Genomic DNA, 23,000 nt, shown 5'->3' on the forward strand with positions numbered 1-23,000 from the left:
TGCTTTGGAACAGCCTGCCAACATCTCTCAGAAACTGACATAATATAAAATCTTTTTGGGGGGGAATATCAGATTTACAAATTTTAATTCCAATCATTCATGCCTCCTCATATCAGGACATGGGCAAGATTATACTGTATGATATAATGAGGCAGCTCTTTTTATTCGTAGATATATTTTTTCTCAGAACATTTTATAATGAGTTCTTGGCTTGTTTTATCAGTGCGTACAGACATGGGTGTTTGTCTATACATGTAAATGTTATTCTGTAGGTGTAACTTTGTACATTTGATGTATACTTTTTGTTGAGTGTTTCATCCCTGTTTTTTGATGTGTTTTCATACCCACTCTGTAATTTTAACTGTTCTAATTCTGTTTTTTATAAATGACACTGTTTACCGTTTACTTTTTTACTCTGTATCAGTGGAAAGCAGCAAATGCTGAACCGATTTAACCCAGGGTAATCAAGAAGAAATAAATAGTGAATGTAAATAAACTACATGAAACTGCTTTGTTGAATATGTACATGTACGTACATGTACATGTACAATATAAATGTACGTACATGTATGTACATGTACATGTACGTACATGTACATGTACGTACATGTACATGTACGTACATGTACATGTACGTACTGTCTTGAAAATTATGTACACTGTACAAGTAACTGAGAAAATTAAGCAAGATGGGTGCAGGAATAAATGAAAAGATGGAGTATACCTGTGTCAACTTACTAAAGTTTCAGCAGAAATCCAGGATAACTACATATACTGTATACATACAAAGCACCAGACTGTTGGGCTTGTTAAATTAGCGGTCTCAGTCCACTCCACTGGTTCATTGGATATTTCCAACACTGAGCAACGGTGGCTGGGCCCGACTTTCCTACATACAGCATAAGCATGTATGTTACTTGTACATGTATGTATGCGAATTCTACAAAATTCTACTGATTTTCTTTTGAGAGGTCCTGGAAGACTAAGGATTATTAAACGAATTGCAAAATTCTGTACTCATTATTTACTTGATAAAACAATATTTTCTAAAATTCATGCTCCTGAAATGCTTTTATGCTGAGATGGAAGGTGAGCTACTCATAAAACTGAAAGACAATGAAGGGAAAGCAGTGTAACTTAGTTTTGCCACTACATGTATGCACGTATGCCGAGAGGCTTGTTATCACTGTGTAACTACCAGGAAGTCCATGCCATCACACATCAATTGTGAACATTTCCTATTACGCAGGCAGCTCAGGGTTTGTTTTCAATGGAGTTCGTGCCGCATGCCCCAAGTCAATACAATGGACCTGAGGGATTTGGAGAAAATTACAAAGTGATTCTTCACCGAGGTATTTTGTCTGATTGTTGTGGTCTGGCAATAGTACTGGTAGCTTCCTTGACTTGGGTCCTGTGATCCTGTCCTGGGCCTGGTGAAATCAAGGCTTGGTTTCTTGTGGGAGGAGGGCACACAAAAAGAAGGGCCAGTCCTGAGATACATGTACAAATGTACGGCTGTGGTAGGCCATCATGATGCAACAAAAGCATATACAATGTACATGTATTCTGATGGATGGCGATTTCTGTTTGGGTGGGCTGGTTTGGAAGAAACCAAAAGCCTTAATCTTCTAGCTGCTGGTTCTGGCAAGATGTAAACTTGGCGGCAGTTCTTGCGAGCAAGGTGCAGAGGAAGAACCCAACTTACAGCATGGGGAAGGGGTATAGATTGCATAGCAGGGTCTGCAAGTACCGCTAGGGTTTTCACAAAGTATAAGGGTGCACAACAGCACAAATCTTTTGCACTGATAGCATTTTGAATATCTGTTCACTTTTAGTTACCGATTGAAAAGCTGGGTGGCATTTGATTTTAAGCCAAAATGGTTATATAGCACAAAGTCATTGTTTGCTGCAGGGTAACACTGCAATGGCTTATCTGAAGTTTCCCTTATTGGATAAGGATCAAGCTGTATTTGGATTTACAAACACAAGCCAAGATTTTCAGTTTGCACACGATCTGTCCAAAAACGATGCATGTTACACAGGACTCAAATTAATTAAACCTGAAAAAATTTGCTGTGAACTTCTTCATGACTAGAATAACCTGACATTATATGTTAAGCTTTACAGTCAAGATTTCAATCCCAGAAACCACACCTCGTTACATTACATGTAGCACAAATACAATGTTTTCATAATCAAGGACCTACTGCCTGGTATGCATACGTACATGTTTCTGCATTTCACAAATGCAATATGTAAAGTGCTATTATGATCCACTATACATTGTTAGCCTTGTAATCTTCCAAGCACACTTACTGAGCCTTTTGTTCATTTATAAATACAACCAACTTCCTTGTCCACATAAATGTAGTGTACAGTGTACCAGTACATAAAGCTACATGTTGATGTAGGGTACACTATAGGCCTACATGTAAATGTAATGAGCCTACCATGTATATTTACAAAGGGCTGTATATTCTATGGAAGGTTACTTCAGAATTTCAAAGGAAGTTCAAATGGCCTACAAAGGCATGTCTTCAATCCTCACAATTTCACTGTTACAATTTTATGCGCACATCCATGTGTGTTCGAGATAAGGAAATATTCAACACTTCGTTAAACATTTGAAATGAAGGCATCAGACAATGCCAGGTCTGACGAAAGCCTTTCCTCCAATTTAAAACTAATCTATCAGCAACTAATTCAATGATGATAAAGTACCACCTATACAAAATCAACCAAGCAATTTAAATGTCTGAGAAGCAATTCAGGGTTGAAAATTTTCATCTTTCAAGTACCATAGTATTAGTAAGCTGTCTGACAAAGGGAAGACAGGGGTCAACACGCAACATGCCACAAAAACACAATAGATGCAAACTTATTAAGTTTGAATCGACACACTTCAGGGCATTAATCTATAACAAATACTTTAAAAAGTTTCAAGACAACTTGTATACAGTGCACAGCAGTAGAACATTATGTTTTAATTTCAGACTTTCTGGGGGAAAAAAAATCCAACAGTGATAAAGAGCGGAACCTCACAAGAAAACACATGTACGTAAAAAGAGGTTATACCCAGAAATGCCACTCCCTGGATGGCAACCAAAGAATAAGGTGCCGCGCCTCTGACATTTGAAGTATTAAGTAACGAGCCTTTACACTGAGCATTAGCATATTCTTTGCTGGGGGGAGGGGAAGGTTCACCCTGCTTTGATCAATGCTAGGTCCATGAACACTACCGGGTTAAAAAAAGAGAGGGAAAAAAATTTATGAACAGGATAAAGGAATTACCAGGGATCCTGAGGTGTTCCTTTAAACAAGAACCGGCTTCCTTCCTTTTTTTTTTGGTTGTAGAGACAGTTGGGTGACAGGTTGGTGTGCTAGAACCTGGACGGTTCACTTCTGGCAAAGAAGCTAAACCAAGCACTGGATATTGACAGATGGCTTTGTGCATTAGTTTACATGATGTCTACCGCTGGATAACAAATATGGTACTGTACACATGAACATGCCTCTTCTAAGGGGAACTGACTTAATGATTTTACTTGTGCATTTTTGGATTTTTTTCCCTTTTAATCTTGTAAGAACAGATTTTGAGGGAATCTGTTGTTATGAAGGGCAGGCACCTTAAAAAAGGAAGTCAGTGAAAAATGCTTTTTCTTGACCTAGGGCCATTTCCTTAGAAGGAAAAGGGCACGGGATGGAAATTAATTTTCACAGACTAATTTTCGGAAACTTTTCAACCTGTGAATTCAAATAGAATCTGTTAAGCATGGCTGTTGAACTAATACAATTTCAACGAGTTGCAGTTTGGGACTTTTGGAACTTGGCCAAGCTGATGTAATGATTGGACTGGCATTGGAAGTGATAAGGATTTGGAATCGTTCAACAGAAGTCCAGTAGTCCATGATGGCTAAGAAATAAGCGTACAAGGAAGTACAGATTCACACCTTGCCGTTTCAAGCTTTTATTCCATCATTACAATGCTGTTACAGTGAACGCCCAACATCCCTCCTTGTGTTTGACCCAGCAGACGAAAGTTTAGCTGGTCACCTCATTAGATGGTCACTTTGGATTTAACCTTTCAACCAAATATTAATGTGATGCGTAAGGGTCCTTTTACTGATGGAACCGTAACACAGCCTTGACAGATCAGATAAAATGGCTAACACTACTTATCAATAACAAGCACGGTTACAAGGAAATTTCTAAACTTGTTAAAGTGATGCTGATGGTTGCAGTACAAAGTAGACAATTAAACATGCTTTCAAATGACGTCAGCAATGTTCAAGTCGAAATGAGTTCCATACATGGACATCGCCTGACACCCTATGAGACTGGCCTGGAAATAAAAAGAAGTTTTCTGAGTAAACCCTTGAACACTTTCCCTGCTAAACTTGACATATTAGGATACGCTTTTACTTTCTTGTGGCTTACTGGTGATGTCCAATGTAGGGAAGGTTTGCCTCTGACCGGGATGAGAAAGGAAATGGTGACTTGCGTAACCAGGAGAATCGATTTAGGCAATAAATAGTCATAAAAGCCTAAGACAGGTCAGCCATTCCTTCTACAGTACAATATTAGTCAAAGTTCATCATGTGGCTGGCTGAGCACCACATCGCTCAGCATATTTTCACGCCAAGATCCATATAAGGAGATTGATTATGATTGCCTTGCAAGGGGAATATAGCATAACATGGCTAGAGGGATATTTTAGAACTATGAAGCAAAACTGTCCAACAAAAAAATAAAAAAAATTTGTGTGGACTTTCTGATTCAAACGGTACTTAATTTGTGCTTGGCCGGTATTTGGTCTTAATAACCCTAATCCCCCTCAATCCTCCAAAATCCTTAGAGCAGTTTTGGAGGATTGACGGTGAATGGCAAAAGTGCATGGCTGATTATGAAGGATGCCATGAGTGAAGGTCATGGGTTAGACCTTGTGTTGGTTTTGCTCAGTCACGCATAAATTCAGCCCGATATTTCTTTTGAATCAACCGTACTGATCAGGAATGCCATTCACACTACCTAAACATAATGACAGGAATTGCCGGAGGATTTTGAAGGATTGAGGCAGTAGGCACACCTCCAAGTAAGATTTTCAAGAAATTTTGGAGGATTTCGGTGGATTGAGGGAGAATCCAATTTTTTTCACCCCACCCCAAAATTGGAGGATTCTGGAGGACCGAGGAGGGTCCCTAGCAAAAAGGGCCTAGGGGGTTAGGGTTAAGCAAATGTTTAAGACAGGCCGAGAATTCCCTTGATTAGTGATTCACAACCAATGGAAAGAACCATTCTATACAGTGACAGATTGAAAGTTCTATTCCACTCAGACTCACCTCATAGAATCAGACATTAAGAACAATACATTCCACCTGTCACCTCATGAATTATCCTCAAGCAGTGGATAGTGCACAGTTGGAGAAAAGTGCATTTGGGACTGAGTGGCTTTGTACAAAACAACCACTATCTTATGATAAGGGGAACACTGAGAAATATGTACAATACAGTTGTAAAACTAAACGATTTCAAAATAGCGCAGTACCTTCTATGATAAAAATTTTAAATACCACTTAATTTTTCTTAATATCAGTATTTGTGTTTTACGATTTAAGGTTTAATTTTTTGTTATTATTTTGTAATAATTTAATGGTTTTTAAATTGTAAAAACATGTTCAATTCAGCCTGATGGCTGCCATTCATGTTTTAATAAACCATAATGAATGAATGAATGACCGGCCCTAATAGGCTGCTGTTCCAGCATGGCAAATACATGTATGCATAGTGTGTTTGGAAGACTTAGAAATTTTGCAGGGCACAACAAATCCCTGACCACAAATTGTCCAGATGTCTCTATACATAATCTTAACAAGAGTAGCCGGAATTATTGGGTCTGATATCCAAAGCAACATAAACGTTCATTACACGAATAGGCTGCGTCTGTTTTTGCCACGTGACATAGGCCTATGGCCACAAGAGAATGCAGACATGTGTGTAAATCGTCGAGGGATGAGAGGTGAGGATGGTAGGAAAAAACCCTATTTTTGCCGATGATATAGATTAAACGCTACAAAATACACTTGAGAACGGCAGTTCCATATAGGGTCTTTAGGGGAAGATTTGCTTAAGCAAGCGCAAACAGATGTTTTACCTAGCACGATTACTGGGCAGCTTTCAAAATGCCATACGGAACCATAAAAAAGATGGCCCCAGTAAGGCCTAATCCAAGGAGTAGCATTACTGCCTTACTGTTCAGAGAGTACAAAGGGGTGATATTTGATAGGCCTACACATGCAACGGTACATGTAATTCACGAGTATACATCATGGATGAGGCATGACCATTACTTCATTATAACCCCAGCACTAGTGATTATAGGTCCTACATGGCTGTACTTAAACGCATTCTTGCCTACACCAATATAAACCACTACATCATGTACCTGGCTTCGCGTATGCGCCTACACAATAGATGCGCCTGTTTGTCTCCGTAGTCTCTCCAACTTAGTCCGCACATTACTCGAGACTAGCCCTACTCAAAATCTACAGCCCGTTTTATTTGAAACTGGAAGGACAATATACATTCGAACAGTACTTACACAGTGACCTCTCTGATTACGCCAAATCCGGTTTATCACGTAGGCCTGTGTTGAATTTGTACTTTAAATTGCAGACATGTTCGTTTTTCGTCACTCAACGTTGCAATAGAAACACACGATCTCTGATGATGAATAAAAGCGGAAGTACAAAGTAACTTTCTCCTCGATATCGTCTGGCAATATCACTGGCTCCCGTACAGCTTGATTACTTAAGATTGAATGACAGCAGTGGCTGGTGACCAAGGTTTTTTTGGCTGTGTATTTTCTATCAAAATGGAACAAGCGCACAAGCGCAAGCACATCAGTGGAGTCAGGGGGGACGGGAGCCGTGCTTTATTTAATGTCAGCATTATTGAGGGCGGTATAACAAATTCACATGCTCAGTCTGTGGTCTATCAACATTTGTTGTAGGTTCGAGTGCCGCGAAAATGTCGAGATCAAGCTCAACGACGGGCCATCAGCTTTCAGAATATGAGAATCAGATGTTTCTTGAGATCTTTGGTGAAGACGGTTTGCTGTTAATGGCCAGGTGATGCTTTCGTTTCAGTTTTCTGAATCGCACGACGTACATGATTAAGTTTTTGCCACCTGTCCGAGTTAGTGCATCTGATCTGATCCACCTTTTTGCCAAATTGTCGGATCAGATCCTCCAATTGGTGGATCAGATCCGGCAACTGTGTGTAGTGGGAACGCTAACCGTTATAAGGTGGATCAATTTTCATTGCGCATTCGACCGTTTCTTAACCTTTTTCATTTGTGTAATTTCACTTGCTCTCCATCAAAAACTCATTCCGTGTTAGCGTATACTCGGTATAGCCCACAGTGTGTAACAGAGTATCGAAAACGGAAGCAAAGTTTGAAGAGACAACCTATTAGGCTGATCATTCGGTCTGATTCCAGGTTGTCACATCAGTAGAACTCCAAACCCAAAACACCACAAGGGTCACACGTATGCAATGTGACTCGTCCCAGCATGCAACACTGCCACAGAGTGCGCGCTCAGCAAGCTAGCGCAAGCACAATACTGAACTCAGTGGCCTTTCGGACTCGACATATCCGTGCAAAAAGGTGGATCAAGTGTAAGTGGGAACGCAACCTGCTCCACTCAGTAGAACTAGGGCTGTATCATATACTACTCAGTGATCGCAACATGCTAATGTGTGTCAGGAATTGCAGCTGTGCATTAATTTTTGTAGACCTACCAATTTTAAATTAATTTTAAACTAAGGGCGTAAGGTAATCCATAAATGGAAAGAGTGCCATATACGGACTCCAGCCATTATTCCCTACATACAGTGACTTAATAATAATACTAGCCGTCAGGAACAAAAACATGTTCAGAAAAGGTCCATTTAGGAGGACAAATACAGAGTTGTTGACTTACAAAGTACTTTGCTCAAATTTTCAGACCAGTCTCAGGGTTCATGCACGGGGTTTCAAGTGGCGTCTGCATATGGAAGTCTTTCCCCATAAATATCATTAAGTCTTTGCAAAATGTGGCTGACCTACAGCTAGCCAGAAATAACCAGCGTTTGTATCTCCCCTTGTTATGAGCCCAGCACTGGATATTTCTACAGTCAAGGTTGAAGGTCAAGGAGTCAGATTGGCATAGCCTCCCTTAGTCAGTCTAGTGTCAGTGGTTTTGTTGGAAAGAATTCTGTGGACACTACTAACTTTTCCCTGCAGTGATCTGCTACCCATCTGAAAGCAGTAAAATGTCCTGGAAAGTCAAACCTAGCAGTAAAACAATTGTAGCATTCACTTCAGAGAACACTTGGAATTTTGTTGACAAGTCTCAGGTGCACAGAGTGTCAGACGGTGTCCGTACATGTATGGAATGCTTTCCATTCTTTCTTTGCCTTCCACCTCTGTAACCTGAGGGTCAATTGAATGCAGTCAGTGTGTGGATTTGGTTTTCTGCCCTGATCTGATTCCTCGGGTTCCTCCTGCATATTTGTCCAGAGTTCCCCTTTCACCCTCATTAAAATGGAATATTTCTCCATTGTTTTTATTTAATAACATATCGTTTATTTAACTGCAGGGGTCTGGGCATTGATCGCATTGCATTACACATACTGAATCTGTACAGCGATCCAGGCAACCTTGTTCTCGTTGTGAACACGAGTTCTTCCGAAGAGGTAAGCCGCAGGAATCATGACTCTATAAATCCAAGTTACTGTGGTGATCATCACAGATACCTTTTTGAATTGAGGTGTGAAACAGGTTTATGTACAGATGATATGACACTTTTATTTACAGGTAGGCTTTCCTGGGGTGCATTGAATCCACTGTCCCCTCCTGGCGCCCACAGGAAAGTACACATTTGAATGAAGTGTGACATCATCATTACAAAATGTAGGCCTATTATTCAGGCACTGTTTCGCTGAGACTGCCTCTAGCTATGTTGTGAACAAATCTTGAACAGGAGTTGACAAAACCTGACCATTCTGGGCACCGATTTTCAACCAGCATGCACCTCCGGTTCAGTCCACTGCCAGTTTTCCAGTCACCATGTTACTCATCACTGGTCCTGTGAAAGGATGGACTGGTGGAAAAAGGACTTTTGATGGACTAAACTAGAACACTGCCTTGGATTGCATGTTCTGATAGGACTCATCAGTTGTTTTTTTAATTAACATGACCAATTTTAAGAGTCGTGTCTGTTTGGAGATTAAACATCAGGAGTAGTTTGTAGTAACGTGAGCTGTAGGGGGTATTTTAGAATCGCCTTTACCTTTGACCTCTCCAGGGATACTACATTGAAGAGCTGGAGAAAAGGGGCGTGTCTACACTACCCAAGGTCATCAATAATGAATACGGCACAAATGAGAGGTACATGGTCAGCATTTTTTTCCAACATTGAAATCCATTATTTTCCATTGTTTTACAGTATAGTGATGTCAGCTATTGATGGGTAGTTTGTGGAAAATTTCCTGTTTGTTGGAGTGTTGCATGTCCATCAGTAAAATTTCTTTTGGTTTTAACCTTTTTTCAGTTTTTGTCTTGGTCTTTTTTTTACAGGAGAGACATTTATCTTCAAGGTGGGGTTCTCTTTGTCACCTCCAGAATTCTTGTTGTGGATATGTTAACTGATCGACTTCCCATTGACTTAGTGACTGGAGTGCTTGTTTTCAAGGCACACAAGTAAGGGGGTACAGAAATGCCATTATTTTTTGAATTGCCAAAATTTTACTAGGCCTCAGGCCTGATAGGTAGACATTACAATCAGGTTTGAGATGTATTTCAAAATTCTTTTAAAAAATTCCTTTCTTGGGGGGAATGTTGTATATTTTTCTTTATTTCATCTCAGTATAGATTGTGTTGTAAAAAATAATACAGAGATCTTACTGTTCTTTCAAAAACCAAGAATTACTCCAAAGCAATCTGAAAATTTCCAAAACAGAAAAATAGAATGTTTCTTAAAATCCCTTGAGGCCCCAAGAAGTTGCAGAAATTTTACCTTTATGTACAGTAGTTCCTGTCACTTGTTCTTCTGCCTGTATTTGGCAGTTGGCCACAAATGATTACATAATGTATGTTCCACCAATTATACACAGTTCCACAAATTACCGTAAATTGTCATTTCACAACATTCTTTTCACTCCTTCTTGCATCTGTTTTCTCCCAATTTTAGGATCATCGAATCTTGCCAGGAGGCATTCATCCTACGTCTTTACCGTCAGAAGAACAAGACAGGCTTCATCAAGGCCCTTTCGGACCAGCCCCAGTCCTTTGCCGCGGGCCTCTGCCAGCTGGAGAGGGTGATGCGTAACCTGTTTGTCCGCAAGCTCTTCCTGTGGCCGAGGTAGATCGGTGGGATGCTTTTCAACATCAAACAGACCTACAGAGTACCCAAAGGAAAAGTCGGTCTTCAGAGGGAGCCCCAACAATTTGAAAAGGGAATTCAAAGTTATTGTTAGCTATGAAAAAGAAAGATTTGAGAATGAGTATATGCTGCTAGGCATAATTTTAATTTACCCTCATAGTTTCCCATTTTGCTCTTCCAAAAAGGAGTAAAATATTTCCCATGAATTAAACCATGTCATTTATAGTATCAGTCTAATTAAATCATGGTTCCCTTTACAACTGAGGACACTTGGTAGCAAACAACCATGCCAAATAGTTGTTGATACCACAAAAACTTCTTGTGATTGGTACCTCTACATTTGTTATAAATTTTCTTCTTAAATTTTTGGTGACAGGTTCCATGCATCTGTGACTGATTATATGGATGCACATAAGGTAAAATACACTGTAGCAAAATGTAATGTGTCACCCATGAGGGTCCTACAGTCCTGTTTGGAACTGGCTGAAACAGCTTTTGTTTTCGTTTAGATTTTTTTCTCTCTCTTTCTTCTTCTTTTTCAAATTTTTGCTACTGACATAACACGAGGCCGTTCTACACACCACTTTCGGTCCTTACTTCGGACCGATTTACTTCAAACCCGGCACATTGTTAGACTACCACCCGAGGATATATGCCGAATCATGACGGCATCATGACATCATCACCTGATTTATTATAAAATTTTTAATATTTACTTTTTCCCCATATGTTTTGTACACATTTTCAAAGCAACATTTTGGTTGTTCAGCAATCTTCAAATGTCATCAAAGTTACACTAAGCAAAGACCTCGAAGCAAAGATAATGCTATAATAATTACGTCATGATGACGTCACCTAATGATTTATTATTAAATTTTGATTATTCAAATATTACGTTAAGGTTAAAATCCATATAAAATCAACCGTGGCCTCCCGCAACATTCTGTTTGCGGCAAGTGCCAGGGTAAAATTGGGTCTTCAATTCCTCTCGTGGGGGTCAATTCACGCGACCCATCCTTCTGGTTGAAACCGGAAGTGGGCTTATTATTTAGAAGTGTTAATCAGTATCAAGTTGTTTTCGACGGTGTTAGTCAGTGGGGGTATAGTACTCTTGAAATCATCTACTGATGACATTACGTAATTGTCAAGTGCCCTCTAGCGACAGGTTGAAAATTTTGAAAAATGAATTTTGAATAGATGTCTGTGGCGAAGCTTGTCGGAATCACCTGAAAATTGATGTGGATGATAATCTTCACCCAGTTAACACGTGTGTGAAAGTTGGGGCCAATGACGTCATCATACGGGAAGTTATGATAAACAGTCCCTTTATTCTTCAAAATTTGGTAAAAAATCTACCGTATAAGATTGAATAGTGAAATGTCCATTAGATAATAGCTGAAACATTGAAGTCAATTGCATGAAGTGCATAATTGGTGTACGTCTTCACACAGATGGAGCACTGATGACAAAATCCCACCTTGCAATATTTACGAACTCGAAAATCCCATTCACATAGATTGCATTGGCTATTGTGTGCATGGACGCATATCTGCCTGTACCATAAGCAGTGCACAGTGCACTGAGCTGGCAAAAGGCCAAACACATGGCGGGGAAAGCATATGACGATGTATTGTCACGCTCTTCTGTAGCAAAGAGGGTAGTGGTCCCATAGAAATTTTGAACGACAGCTGTTCGATTCCCACCTGTTCCAACTTCCTTTTTCATCAGACCAAAAGAGTTTCCCGAAATAGCAGTAGTGTTTGTCTACTGACAAACAAAATGGTCATCTCGTTTCAAATTCTGGTTTTTATTTGTGATTTTTTTTCCCTGTCAGCCTGATGTAGTCGAGATTCAGCTCAAACTTAGCCCGTCCATGCTGGCTATACAGACGGCCATCCTCGACATCATAGCCGCCTGCATTAAGGAAGTCCAACGATGTAACCCGTCGGTGAGAGATGCATTAAAGAAAGATTAATTCTCACTGTAAAAAGCCCATCCCCTTCATGCCTATATCAAGGATAGAAAAGCAAGCAAACACTGTATTTTAGTGTCATATTTGATGAAAAAGTGAAATCTATATATTCGTATGAGAATTTTGTGACTCCAGTGAGCTCACTGATCTAGTGTAATGTTCTGAATTCTTGACATAAAACTCAAGTTATTCCAAACAAACTTCACCATGGCCTTTTGTAACCCAAGTTTTGGATTCTTGCAGCATTTTTGCCCACAATTAATCTGTCAGGTGATTGCAAATCATTCCTTTTCCCTGTATAATAATGTCTGTGAATGCCCAAAGATCAATATGGTCATTGATATCATTGCATTCTTTCTGCTACATTGTACCACTCTGCTTCTCAGCTGGATAGTTCGGAAATCACAGTGGAAGCAGCCATTGGACGGAAGTCGCTGGAGCAAGCTATCCGGAGACAGCTACAGCCTCTTTGGCATCAACTGGTAAGAGAACATGGTCCCCTCCCCCTGATTGCACATGTCCCACTATCACGTCCATGCTCCAACAACCCTGACCAAAGACCAAGAAAAGCATAACTTTTGCGAAACAGGAATCAGATTCACATACCACTGGCAATTTTGTGAATGTTTTTCACTGCATATCGTGATTGTTTTTATAACAAAGGCAGGTGTGTCTAGGTGGAATTGGAAAGTAATCATATTTTGTAGGTAACCTTAATTTTGTGTTTGCTTACTAATTTTCAGTACCTTGTTTTCCCTCCGTTCAGACTTCCACCACAAAACAACTTGTGGCCGATTTGAAGCTTCTGCAGATGCTATTGTAGTGAGTACACCAAACCTTTGCTTTAACGTGATCTTCTTGTCAGCTTGTAGGCAAAGAATTTCAAGTGATTTCGAGTGGTTGATGTATTTAACATATGCTGCATGTAAAACACGCATTAAATGTGCATCCTCATGTCAAAATGAACTGATTTTTTGGGTAAAGCTTACACTGTCACTGGTTAAGAATAATCTATTATTGCTCGTTCGTGTACATCAATATATTTTCATGTGTATGCATTTTTTGTTTTTCAGCTACTTGACACAGTACGACTGTGTTACATTCTACAATTTTCTCAAATCCCTGAGGTAATTGAAATGAATTTGATTTTAAAATCATTAATTTGAAAGTGTTACCTCCTAACAATTGATGTTTGACAAATTGCCAATATCGGGGAAAAATATCAGAAAAGAAAATTCTTAAGCTAAAAATATCCATCTGAATAATAATGATGATTTTTTTACTTGTCCTCACGTTACACTGCGCGTCTCGCCTTGGCGAGCGCTGTGGTATGTGGGACATGTACATGTCAGTCCATAAAATGAACACAAATGTTATCTTTGTGGGCATGCTCTCTACTGACAAGGTGTCCGTAAAAAGTCACATTGGCGAATCTTCCCTTTCTGAAGGATATTAAGAAACCCATGATGCAAGCCATGTGGAAGAGTATGCAGTGGTATGGTTTTTCCCTCTCTGTAGGCCTCACTGGACTGAATGGCTCACCCTCTCTTTTCCCCCTCAAATCTCTCCCCGCAGATCCAGTGAGAAAACCGTTACAAATAACTCGGGTTGGTTGTTTATGGAAGCAGCTGAATCCATGTTTGCGGTAAGACTATCAGCTTTCTTCACCCGCAAACAAAGAGATTTAAGTTAAACCAGTGGGCATTGCCAGTGATTTTGTCTCTGATGATGATTTTTTTCTTGTTTGTTTGACAAATTCATGTCTATTTTAATCATACAGCACGCCAAAGGACGAGTGTATAAATCATCCAAGACAGCGAAGGGGAAGATTGCTCAGGATGGTGAGGGTACCAGTGACAGGGCACCAGCCACTCGAGGTAAATATAACCAAAACCTTGCTCTTGTGCAATTGATCATGGTATCTCATCTTAATAGAAAATCAACATCGGAATTCCTACCTTCCAACCGAAACTTGTGTTAGACTGTTTTTCCGAGCAGTCAACTTTTATTTAAACTAGTTGCAGACTCGTGCATTGTGGTCGTGCACAGCTGTTAGATAATGCGCTAGTGTTTGTATTTGAATGATTGCGTGATTGCCTATTTCTTGCAACACCGGTTATTCATTCCTCCTCCCTCAGAACTGAACCTGGAAGAGAACCCAAAGTGGAAGGTACTATCCGAAATCATGGAGGAAATTAAGCAAGAAAGCACCGCAATGAGTGAGTCTGTGCCCCATTCCAAAATTTGATTCTGCAGAAACAGACACCATGTAGCTGCTAGTTCCCAATGCACACTCCAGATGGCATGGTCAAATAATCGCCATGCCTTCAATGGTTACTGAACAGTTTTCTACTCGTGAGCGTGGGCTTAGTCTCTGGATAAAGGGGTAAGATTTCGGCATGTGCCTCCTAGCCAATTTACACGGCCAGTACTGTAGGCTGTAACAGTAAGTACTAGGACTGCTTTATTCGAGCACTTGTTTGTTCCAAAGCTCTAAAGAAGGAAGAAACATGTTGCGCAGAGAAAACAAGAAGGGAAAACTTGTCCTAAGTCAGCTGACAGAATGTAATATCGCTTTCCTCCATGTAGAATCGGAATTCAACAGCAGTCGCATCTTGATATGCGCCAGCGATGACAGAACCTGCGCTCAGCTGAAAGAGTACCTCCAAGATGGTGGCCAGGAGCTGCTGCAGAGACTATATGCAAAGACTCTCGCGGACCAGTCAAGCAAGGATACGGATGGTACAGCAGCAGCAAGACAGATGGTAATGGGCCTTGTGTGGGATAAAATGCAAAATAAATTTTGGCCCATTCAGCTGAGACATAGAATGGAACCTTTTTAGTTGAAATTGTTTGCAAGCTTTAAACCTTTTCTCTTCCAGACTTTGAAAGAAAAACAGTCGACTGATTGTGCTTGCTTAGTGACATGATCTATAGTGGGTATCAAACATCAACAAACATGGTGTCCTCTCACAGCAAAGTGTGTTGGAAGTGCTGTTTACCACACCTAAAGCCGATTTTCAGTGTAGCACTCCGCACATCGGTAGTCTGAGTACTGAACGGACTGTTGGCTCTGTTTTTAGGAAATGACACTTATGACACACTTTACTGTGGAGGACGCCATGTTTGTTGATGTTTGATACCCACTATAGGTCATGTGACTTAATCGTCGCAATCGTTCTATTCTATTCTATTAGAAACAACCCGTGGTTGCAAAATAGACAGAGAAATAGACAAATGGAAATTTAAATTGATTCCATGAAGTTTTTACTGATTCAGCCCAACCAGACTGCCAAGAACCGACCCAGCAGGGGAAGAAGGAAAGCCAGAGGTCAAAAGTCGGTAACTGGAAAGGATGCCAGTGATGCCAAGGATAAACCTCTCACTCTGACGCAGATGGTTCGAGGCAAAGGTGGACCCCAGCAGGTGAGACCTACTGCAGATTTTCCCCAATCAGGTTTTCGGTAGAAATGAACAATGTGGGAGTATACGTCAGCAGAGCTCTCATCTCGGCCGGGGCAGATGATGACAGTAAACAGTGCAAATGAAGACTCGTTATTCTTCATTGATGCCTTGGAAGGCTTGGAGTTGGCACATGCAGAGGGGATGTGATTGGATTGCATTCATTGTTAGATGTGTTTGACTTCTACAGTGAAATAAATGTTACAGAATGGAAATTGCCGTAAAAGTAACAGGCAAATGCAGACAGATTGCAAGGAAAAGGGAAGCCTAACATCCTGTGAAAATTTAGGATTTCATCATTTTGCGTCGTTTTCAGCAGGAGTCGGAGAGCGACAATGAAGATGCAGAGATGGAGGTTGCCAGTGACGAGGAGGATAAACCCGATGAGGAAGCGTTGTTGGTGTCGTCTCCCGAGGCCTACTACGGCATCACTACATCCCCCCTCACCGTCATACACCCACTGCACGGATGCAAGTAAGCACTACACAGCTGCAAGGTTTTTGTTGTACTGCATGTTGATTTCTCAAGATTTTCTCAGATTTCAGGATCTCCCCAATCCCCCAAATACTGAATACTTAATACAAAACATTTATTTCTTAAAGGTTTAATCAGTTGGGTTTTGCTGTTGTTTTTTGCACTCCTTTTCAAAATCCTACCCAAAAAAGGAGGGAGAGTCACGCAAGCCATAGCCACTTGTGAGAAAACTCATGGCTTCTGAGCTATTAAAAGCCTTGGAAGGTCACAGTATTTCGTTTCACAGTCTCATAGACGCTGCATGGATTTCTCTCACTATCTGATTGCACCCCTGGTTGCGGAGATGTTACATTCTAAATAGTTGCAGTGGTCTCTTTTTTGATAGCTGACATGGAAGCCTTTCCCAGAATGTTGACTCAAATATCAGCCGGGGCATAGAGTCCACGAAACCTTATATCCACAAAACCTTATATCCACAAAACCTTATATCCACAAAACCTTATATCCACAAAACCTTATATCCACAAAACCTTATATCCACAAAACCTTATATCCACAAAACCTCATGTTTTGGGTTGTTCATTTTTTGGCAGGGATCCATACAGTCTCAGCAAAACTCTGCAGGAAGTACAGCCCATGTTTGTCATCCTGTATGACGCTGAAATACAGTTTGTCAGGCAGCTAGAGGTGAGACAACTACACAGTGGTTTTACCCAAGCAGCAGGCCAGTGTGCTGTGACCCCCCTCAACTGGGACTAGAGCCTAACTCCTCTTGTACCCATGTCCACATGTATAAATTGTATAAATAATGACGACAGTGATGTATTTATTTGTAGAGTGGATCTCAGTGCCTTGTGCCCTTTATACTGTATACCATACCTAAAAACAAATCCTTTGAACCATTTCAACTCTCTGGGGAGTATACTGGATGTACCAGATTAGTCAACCACAACAATCCTCTCTTCCCTCACAGGTACCCATTTCTACTCCAGGGTGGAGAGAGTCACTTTAGGGTACAGTGACTTGCCCCAAGTCACAGCGTATGCCCCATCACGGTTTTCGGACCCCAACCCTGTAGGCGGGAATTTCCAATCCTGACCGCAAGGCCACGTGGCCCCATGTGCTCTGTGTATTCTTCTGCAGGTTTTCAAAGCCAGCAGGCCGGGACATCCACTCAGGGTCTATTTCCTCATCTACTGTGGCTCCACCGAAGAGCAGCGCTACCTGACCAGCCTGCGACAGGAGAAGCAAGCCTTTGAGCACTTGATCAAAGAGAAGGCGGTAAGTGTGAGGGTCTCAATGTCCTGGTTGAACACAGTTCCCACAAGTAAACAATTATTATGTCTGAGCAGCTGACCATCAGGTATTTTCAACAGTTGGGTTACTTTAAGTTCTTATCCCTAACTCTCCACTGGGACCTTCTCCAAAATCCTCCATTGTGTGGAAACCTAATGGCACATTCTTTGTACTCAATCTTTAAAGGAATATCTAGTCTTATGTAACGTAATAGTTGCAGTACTGTGCCTTTTTTCAATCTAGGAAATTCTCTGAGACTTTTTGATTGGTTTTGAAGGATCATGTGTCAAAAGTGCCTAAAGATACTATTATTGCATACCTCTTGATGCCAGCGTGCCAGACAAGCAACATGAAGGGGTGTTTTGGACCACTTCGGTCTTCAGTCCAGTGGAAGTATTTCTCAGTATTTTGCTCAGTACCTTTTCAGGTGAAAATGGCTAACAATTCTGTGGAGTTGTAAGCTTTCCAAATCTAAAGTAAATAAATCAGAGTTTACCAACTAGTCTGTCTGTGATGATTGATCAAAGAGGAACATTATTCTAACAGACCATGGCATTACCCGAAGAGGTGGAGGGCCACGGGGACACAGCACCGCAGCTGAATAGGGACCAGCAGTCGGCAACTGGTTCCCTGCAAGGCAGCAGCAGCAGAGCTGGTGGTCGCCAGTCACAGGGACAGGTGCAGCAGAAGGTCAGGTTCCACGAGAGCAGAAATAGACCCGGAACATAATAACTTCAGGCTTTGTTTACATGTGCGCTTTCCTATGGCAGTGAGGTGGGATGGGATTTATTGAGTCCCCACTGGAAAGCACACGTGTAAACAAATTGGAAGTCATTATTTTTCGGTCTGTGATTTGGACAATAAAATCCCTTCACAATGTGTGTTCTTGAGAGGAAAGGTTAATGCACTGTCTGACTCTGTCAGATTCCCGGTTGATTCTCAGGTTATTGTTGACATGCGTGAATTCCGGAGCGAGCTTCCTTCCCTAATTCACAAGAGAGGAATTGACATAGAGCCAGTTACAATCGAGGTACGTCATTCCAGTCTTTTTCACTGAAACAAGAACTGTTACGAGGATCTAGATCTGAGATGTTAACTAGCACATAGCTAATTTTCTATCTTGGCGAGGTCCATTCAGGATCTCTGTCACGAGAAACGAATCCAGCCAGTACCTTGGCACGAGAGAGTGCTTTTTAACCAGGATTGCTGTTGGACACTCCTCATGTAGCTTTTGCATTTAACTTTCAACAGATACCAGTTCAATGAGGGAGCATAAACTTCCAGATCTCTGGTTTGGCATTTTGAAGGCTTTTCCCTGAGGTCACCTCATCAATTCATTTCAATCAACCAATGATCAATCAGCGCCCAACAGTAGGAAAGCCCTTTACCTGCAGTCCATCCGCAACTTGTAATGATCTCATTGTTCAGAGTTGCCATCTGAAATCCATAAGTACGCTGACCAACAAAACGTCTTACCACCAGTCGGACTTCTTTACAGGAACGCTCTGCAGTCATACCCACGGTATAAAAACCTTGGGGGGTAACCTCATTATCCAACAGGTCGGTGACTATATTCTGACCCCGGACATCTGTGTGGAGAGGAAGAGCGTCAGTGATCTGATTGGCTCCTTAGCATCCGGGAGGCTCTTCAACCAGTGCACTGCCATGACACGTTACTACAAACACCCTATGCTGCTCATTGAGTTTGACCCCAAGAAGTCGTTTTCGCTACAAGTAAGCTCCACGTCCCGACCCTCTTTGCTGTTTCTTTACAGGTGTGGACTCCATAAGACCATCACAAGACCTCCAGTCTGAATTCAAGTCACAGGATTGAGTAGCAAAAAAAGCTTCCTTTATCATTGCTCACTCTGTTATTTGTGACTGGTCTTGTGTCGTTCTCAACTACAAATCTCTTTGAAGATAGTGAATATTATTCAGCACCATGCTGTTTTATTCTCAGCTTTCCTTCGTTTGGTTGGTTGTTTTGGGTTTTTTTGTTTTTTATGGGTTGTTTGCTCTGATAAATGACTTTTAGTTTTTTATCCCGATCCAAAGTAAAGTTTTAAGCACCCAACGTTTGGGTGTCTGTGGGTATCAGTGTGTAACCTATGCCGCTTGTGTACTACAAAGCTAGGTCTGAATATTATGGCTGTGGCTGGCAAAAACATGGGCACTTATGGAGGCCAGTGGCTGTCAGCTGCAACCTCTTCCAATAGACGTGTGTCACTCTCAGCCACAGCCAGTCCATCCAGACAAAGCCTCTATTTTCTTGGTGATTGCTTAGATGTCAGAAGTCACTCTAGTTACTTCAGCCTTTTTGGGACTGCCGGGCACAGTTGTTAGTTCTTTGCCTCTGTTCATATTGTCTTCCTAGTCTAAAAGCACTGCCTCTAAGGAGATCAGCTACCAGGACCTGTCCTCCAAGATTGCCCTTCTCACCATGCATTTCCCGAAGCTCCGCATCCTCTGGTGCCCCAGCCCTCATGCCACTGCACAGCTGTTTGAAGAACTCAAGGTATTGGTCCTAAGCCTTGCAACAGTGATCTCTCTTCCGACCAGTGTCCAAATCAGTTCATTCATCGCCCATTATTAAGCAAGACATTGCAAGTTGGAACCTGCAATTATTGGAGTGGAATTTTATAATGTAACCAATCAACAGGCAGAATCATAATTTGCATCACCAAGAATATCTCACCTTCTTTTCTAGTTTGCAAAAATATACATCTCTGAATTTCATGTGTTCCATTTTAAACGAATCAAAGTTTACCTGTCACAACTGTTTATGCTTTCAATGGACTGGAGAGAGACCAGTCCTGGCACTTGTTCAGGTTCCAAACCTAGAAAAAGTACAGTTACTCAGGAGTGTGCAAGGCATTACAAGCCTACAGGCCTGCTATCCCCCACATGGGTACTATCCCCCACATGGGTACTATCCCCCACATGGGTACTATCCCCCACATGGGTACTATCCCCCACATGGATACTATCCCCCACATGGGTACTATCCCCCACATGGGTACTATCCCCCACATGGATACTATCCCCCACATGGGTTGCCCTCAAGATTATGCTATGGACAGAAACGCTGACGTCCTCAACCCTTTGTTTCGGCATTCATGCTAGGCTGGGCGGGAGCAGCCTGATGCATCTGCTGCTGCCACGGTGACAGCGAGCGAGGAAGCGCAGCAAGCCAGGTACAACCACGGTCCCTACGACATGCTGCTGAAGATGCCTGGCATTAACATCAACAACTGCAGGTCGGTGTCAGCTCGAGCTTAATGCGCATCTGTTTGTTTTTCAGGAATTCCTTGTTTTGTTTTTCTCCCTCCCCCAACGATGTTGCAGTGTCGTCTGACGGGAATTTATTTCTGATTTTACGAAAAGTACCCCACTGGATATCAGTTTTTGGCGCAAGGGTTAGAAACAAAGGACTTCAAAACTTCAGCAGGGGAGTCAAAGAGTTCTTTTTAGTTTTTGTGGTCGAGTCCATCACAAGTCCCTGAAAGTCCATCATGAAATCATCTACTCATAAGGCAAGTCAAGAGCAATTCAAAAGAAAAGTACTCTTTTGTCAGTATTCGCCATGACTTGTGAGCAACCCGATGGAGGGAACTCTCACTGGACTTACAAAAGGGCTTGGTATGGACTTGATTCCAATGTCAAGTAATTGTACACTTTGGCAAGTCAACTTGCCTCAGAATTGGTATTTTGAGGTTGCATGTGCGGAAACATTTGACCAATTCAGCGGGATTTTGTTCAGATCTAGTACTCCGGGATAAAGTATCCAGTCCAGTCATCTGTTTGCTTGCAGGCGGCTTCTCAAGTGCGTCAGCAATTTCACGGAGCTGAGCGCACTGAGCCAGGAGCAGTTGGCCCAGGCGTTAGAGCACAGCGGTAATGCGGCACTACTGTGGTCCTTCCTTCACTCTAAGGGATCACTGGGCAAAGACACCGCCAAGACTGCCAACCCAGCAGGGAAATTCCAGCGGGGAAGCAAGAGGCCGTTTTACGGGAGGAAGAAAGGGGCCACCAAGAGGTGATTGAGGTGGAACCGGCACAGGGACCAGTTACTTTAAGGGTGCATGGCGGGGTCTAGATATTCGGAGGAAAAGGGGTTTCTTTGAGGGAAGTAAATTTGATACATTCCCCGCTTGGTAAGTCCGTGAGCTTGGTTCTGTGTTGAGCTTACTAGGCCTATTCAACTTAACACAGAACCCAACCTCACGGTGCTGCCAAGTGGGGAATGTTGGCTTTAACACATACGCGGTACGCGGTAAAACCAGTCACGATACAAACCAAATGCCTTCATGGCTAGCAACCTGATCTGGCTCGGCAAGCATTTCCTTTGTTTGGCAAATTCCTGTACCCTATATTTCCATGAAAGATAGGCTGCATCCAAATGTGTTGTCCAGAGCTAGGTCTAGGTCTCCGTTCCAACTGAAATATCCAGAGATGCATTGATAATACACAGCTGTAGCCCTGGAAGCCCGTTTAAGACACGACTGTATCTTATTAACTTGGCTGGGCCTATAAAAAGTGGGTTGAAAATTATTTTTAATTAAAATGAGTATACCAAATGTGACAACACTACAATAGGCAGATAAAGGGCTCAATCGGTAGCTCGTTTACACCTCAAAGATGTTTGCCGAACTGCTTCTGTTTTATGCAGTGTTCTCTTACAGAACAGAGTGCTTGCACACGACGCCTTAATGGAGTGCAGTTTTTGTCAGTTAGATTCAGTGACGGTGGAAGTACAAAGCATTTGGTTAGGTAGATCATAATCCATACGGGAAGAACAACCTTCCCTCTATGGTGGTTCACCGGCCGTGCCAGCACTGTGCAATGGAGGCAACAGTACATTGAATATGAGGAATCCTATGTGTGTGGTAAATATTGCACCCAAGACACCTGTGGGACCAATGACTAAAAGATCAGAATTGTAAGCTGCGCTGTATCCAAACTCCAGGTTCACATCAGCCGGTGCAAACTTCACTTTGTAAAAGACGACTAGTACAATGTATGAATAGTGTACATTTTTAAAGTGCATCAGAATGCTGTGTCTTATGCCCTTACTGTGCATCTCAGGGTTGTTGAGAATGAAATAAAGAGATGAAATCATTGATCCGTTTCCTAATCTCTTTCATGAGTATGTCCGCTAGAGAGATTGCACTTGTGAGGTCAAACAGTCAAAGGGCACGGCCACAGGTTGCGCAACTGGACTTCATTGAGGGCGCCGTCATGGATCTGATAACACTGCGGTTAAACGTTTGATGCATCTGACATGTATGAAGCCTTTCAAGCACTCAAATTCTTGGATAGCCGTGGGTGCGGTGAGAGGGCTGTTTTCCCTAAATAAATAAAAAGGGGAAAAA

The 23,000-nt window shown here is 41.8% G+C and overlaps 2 protein-coding genes across 4 annotated transcripts in view; one reads left to right on the forward strand and one right to left on the reverse strand.

Annotated features, from left to right (window-relative positions):
• LOC110984393 (tyrosine-protein kinase SYK-like) overlaps positions 1 to 6,875 on the reverse strand; it is a 31,724-nt gene extending 24,849 nt beyond the window's left edge. Inside the window, exon 1 of one of the 2 annotated variants that reach the window (XM_022244570.2) lies at positions 6,599 to 6,875. The gene's annotated coding sequence lies outside the window, so the exon portion shown is untranslated. Of the gene's footprint in view, positions 1 to 6,442; positions 6,564 to 6,598 lie in introns of those variants that run through there. The other variant, XM_022244571.2, reaches the window with a different exon arrangement.
• Positions 6,876 to 6,953: 78 nt separating this feature from the next.
• Positions 6,954 to 22,748, forward strand: ercc4 (ERCC excision repair 4, endonuclease catalytic subunit). Of its 2 annotated transcripts, none has more exons than XM_087144441.1 (24): positions 6,954 to 7,127; positions 8,640 to 8,736; positions 9,348 to 9,430; positions 9,620 to 9,742; positions 10,233 to 10,403; positions 10,801 to 10,840; positions 12,259 to 12,372; positions 12,783 to 12,878; positions 13,163 to 13,218; positions 13,470 to 13,523; positions 13,972 to 14,041; positions 14,177 to 14,273; positions 14,535 to 14,615; positions 14,986 to 15,161; positions 15,676 to 15,822; positions 16,175 to 16,332; positions 16,926 to 17,019; positions 17,476 to 17,613; positions 18,175 to 18,318; positions 18,572 to 18,658; positions 19,189 to 19,362; positions 20,003 to 20,143; positions 20,752 to 20,885; positions 21,440 to 22,748. In XM_087144441.1, the coding sequence occupies exons 1-24, from the start codon at positions 7,027 to 7,029 to the stop codon at positions 21,666 to 21,668; spliced, it is 2,805 nt and encodes a 934-aa protein (XP_087000567.1). In that variant the 5' UTR covers positions 6,954 to 7,026; the 3' UTR covers positions 21,669 to 22,748. The 2 variants fall into 2 exon arrangements, with proteins under 2 accessions (XP_087000567.1, XP_087000568.1); XM_087144442.1 differs by having other exon boundaries at positions 6,955 to 7,127; positions 16,178 to 16,332.
• The last annotated feature ends 252 nt before the right edge of the window (positions 22,749 to 23,000 follow it).

The sequence above is a fragment of the Acanthaster planci genome, linkage group LG12 (assembly GCF_054643075.1).
Source record: "Acanthaster planci isolate LZ-2023a linkage group LG12, COTS_SCS, whole genome shotgun sequence".
Classification (NCBI taxonomy): Eukaryota; Metazoa; Echinodermata; class Asteroidea; order Valvatida; family Acanthasteridae; genus Acanthaster; species Acanthaster planci.

Bases quoted from the DNA above. Each gene is read 5' to 3' on its own strand.
- ercc4 (XM_087144441.1), top strand. From the start codon at position 7,027: ATGTCGAGATCAAGCTCAACGACGGGCCATCAGCTTTCAGAATATGAG. The intron at 14,042-14,176 runs GTAAGACTATCA...TTAATCATACAG, and splicing joins CAGCTGAATCCATGTTTGCG to CACGCCAAAGGACGAGTGTA. The intron at 18,319-18,571 runs GTCAGGTTCCAC...GTTGATTCTCAG, and splicing joins AGGGACAGGTGCAGCAGAAG to GTTATTGTTGACATGCGTGA.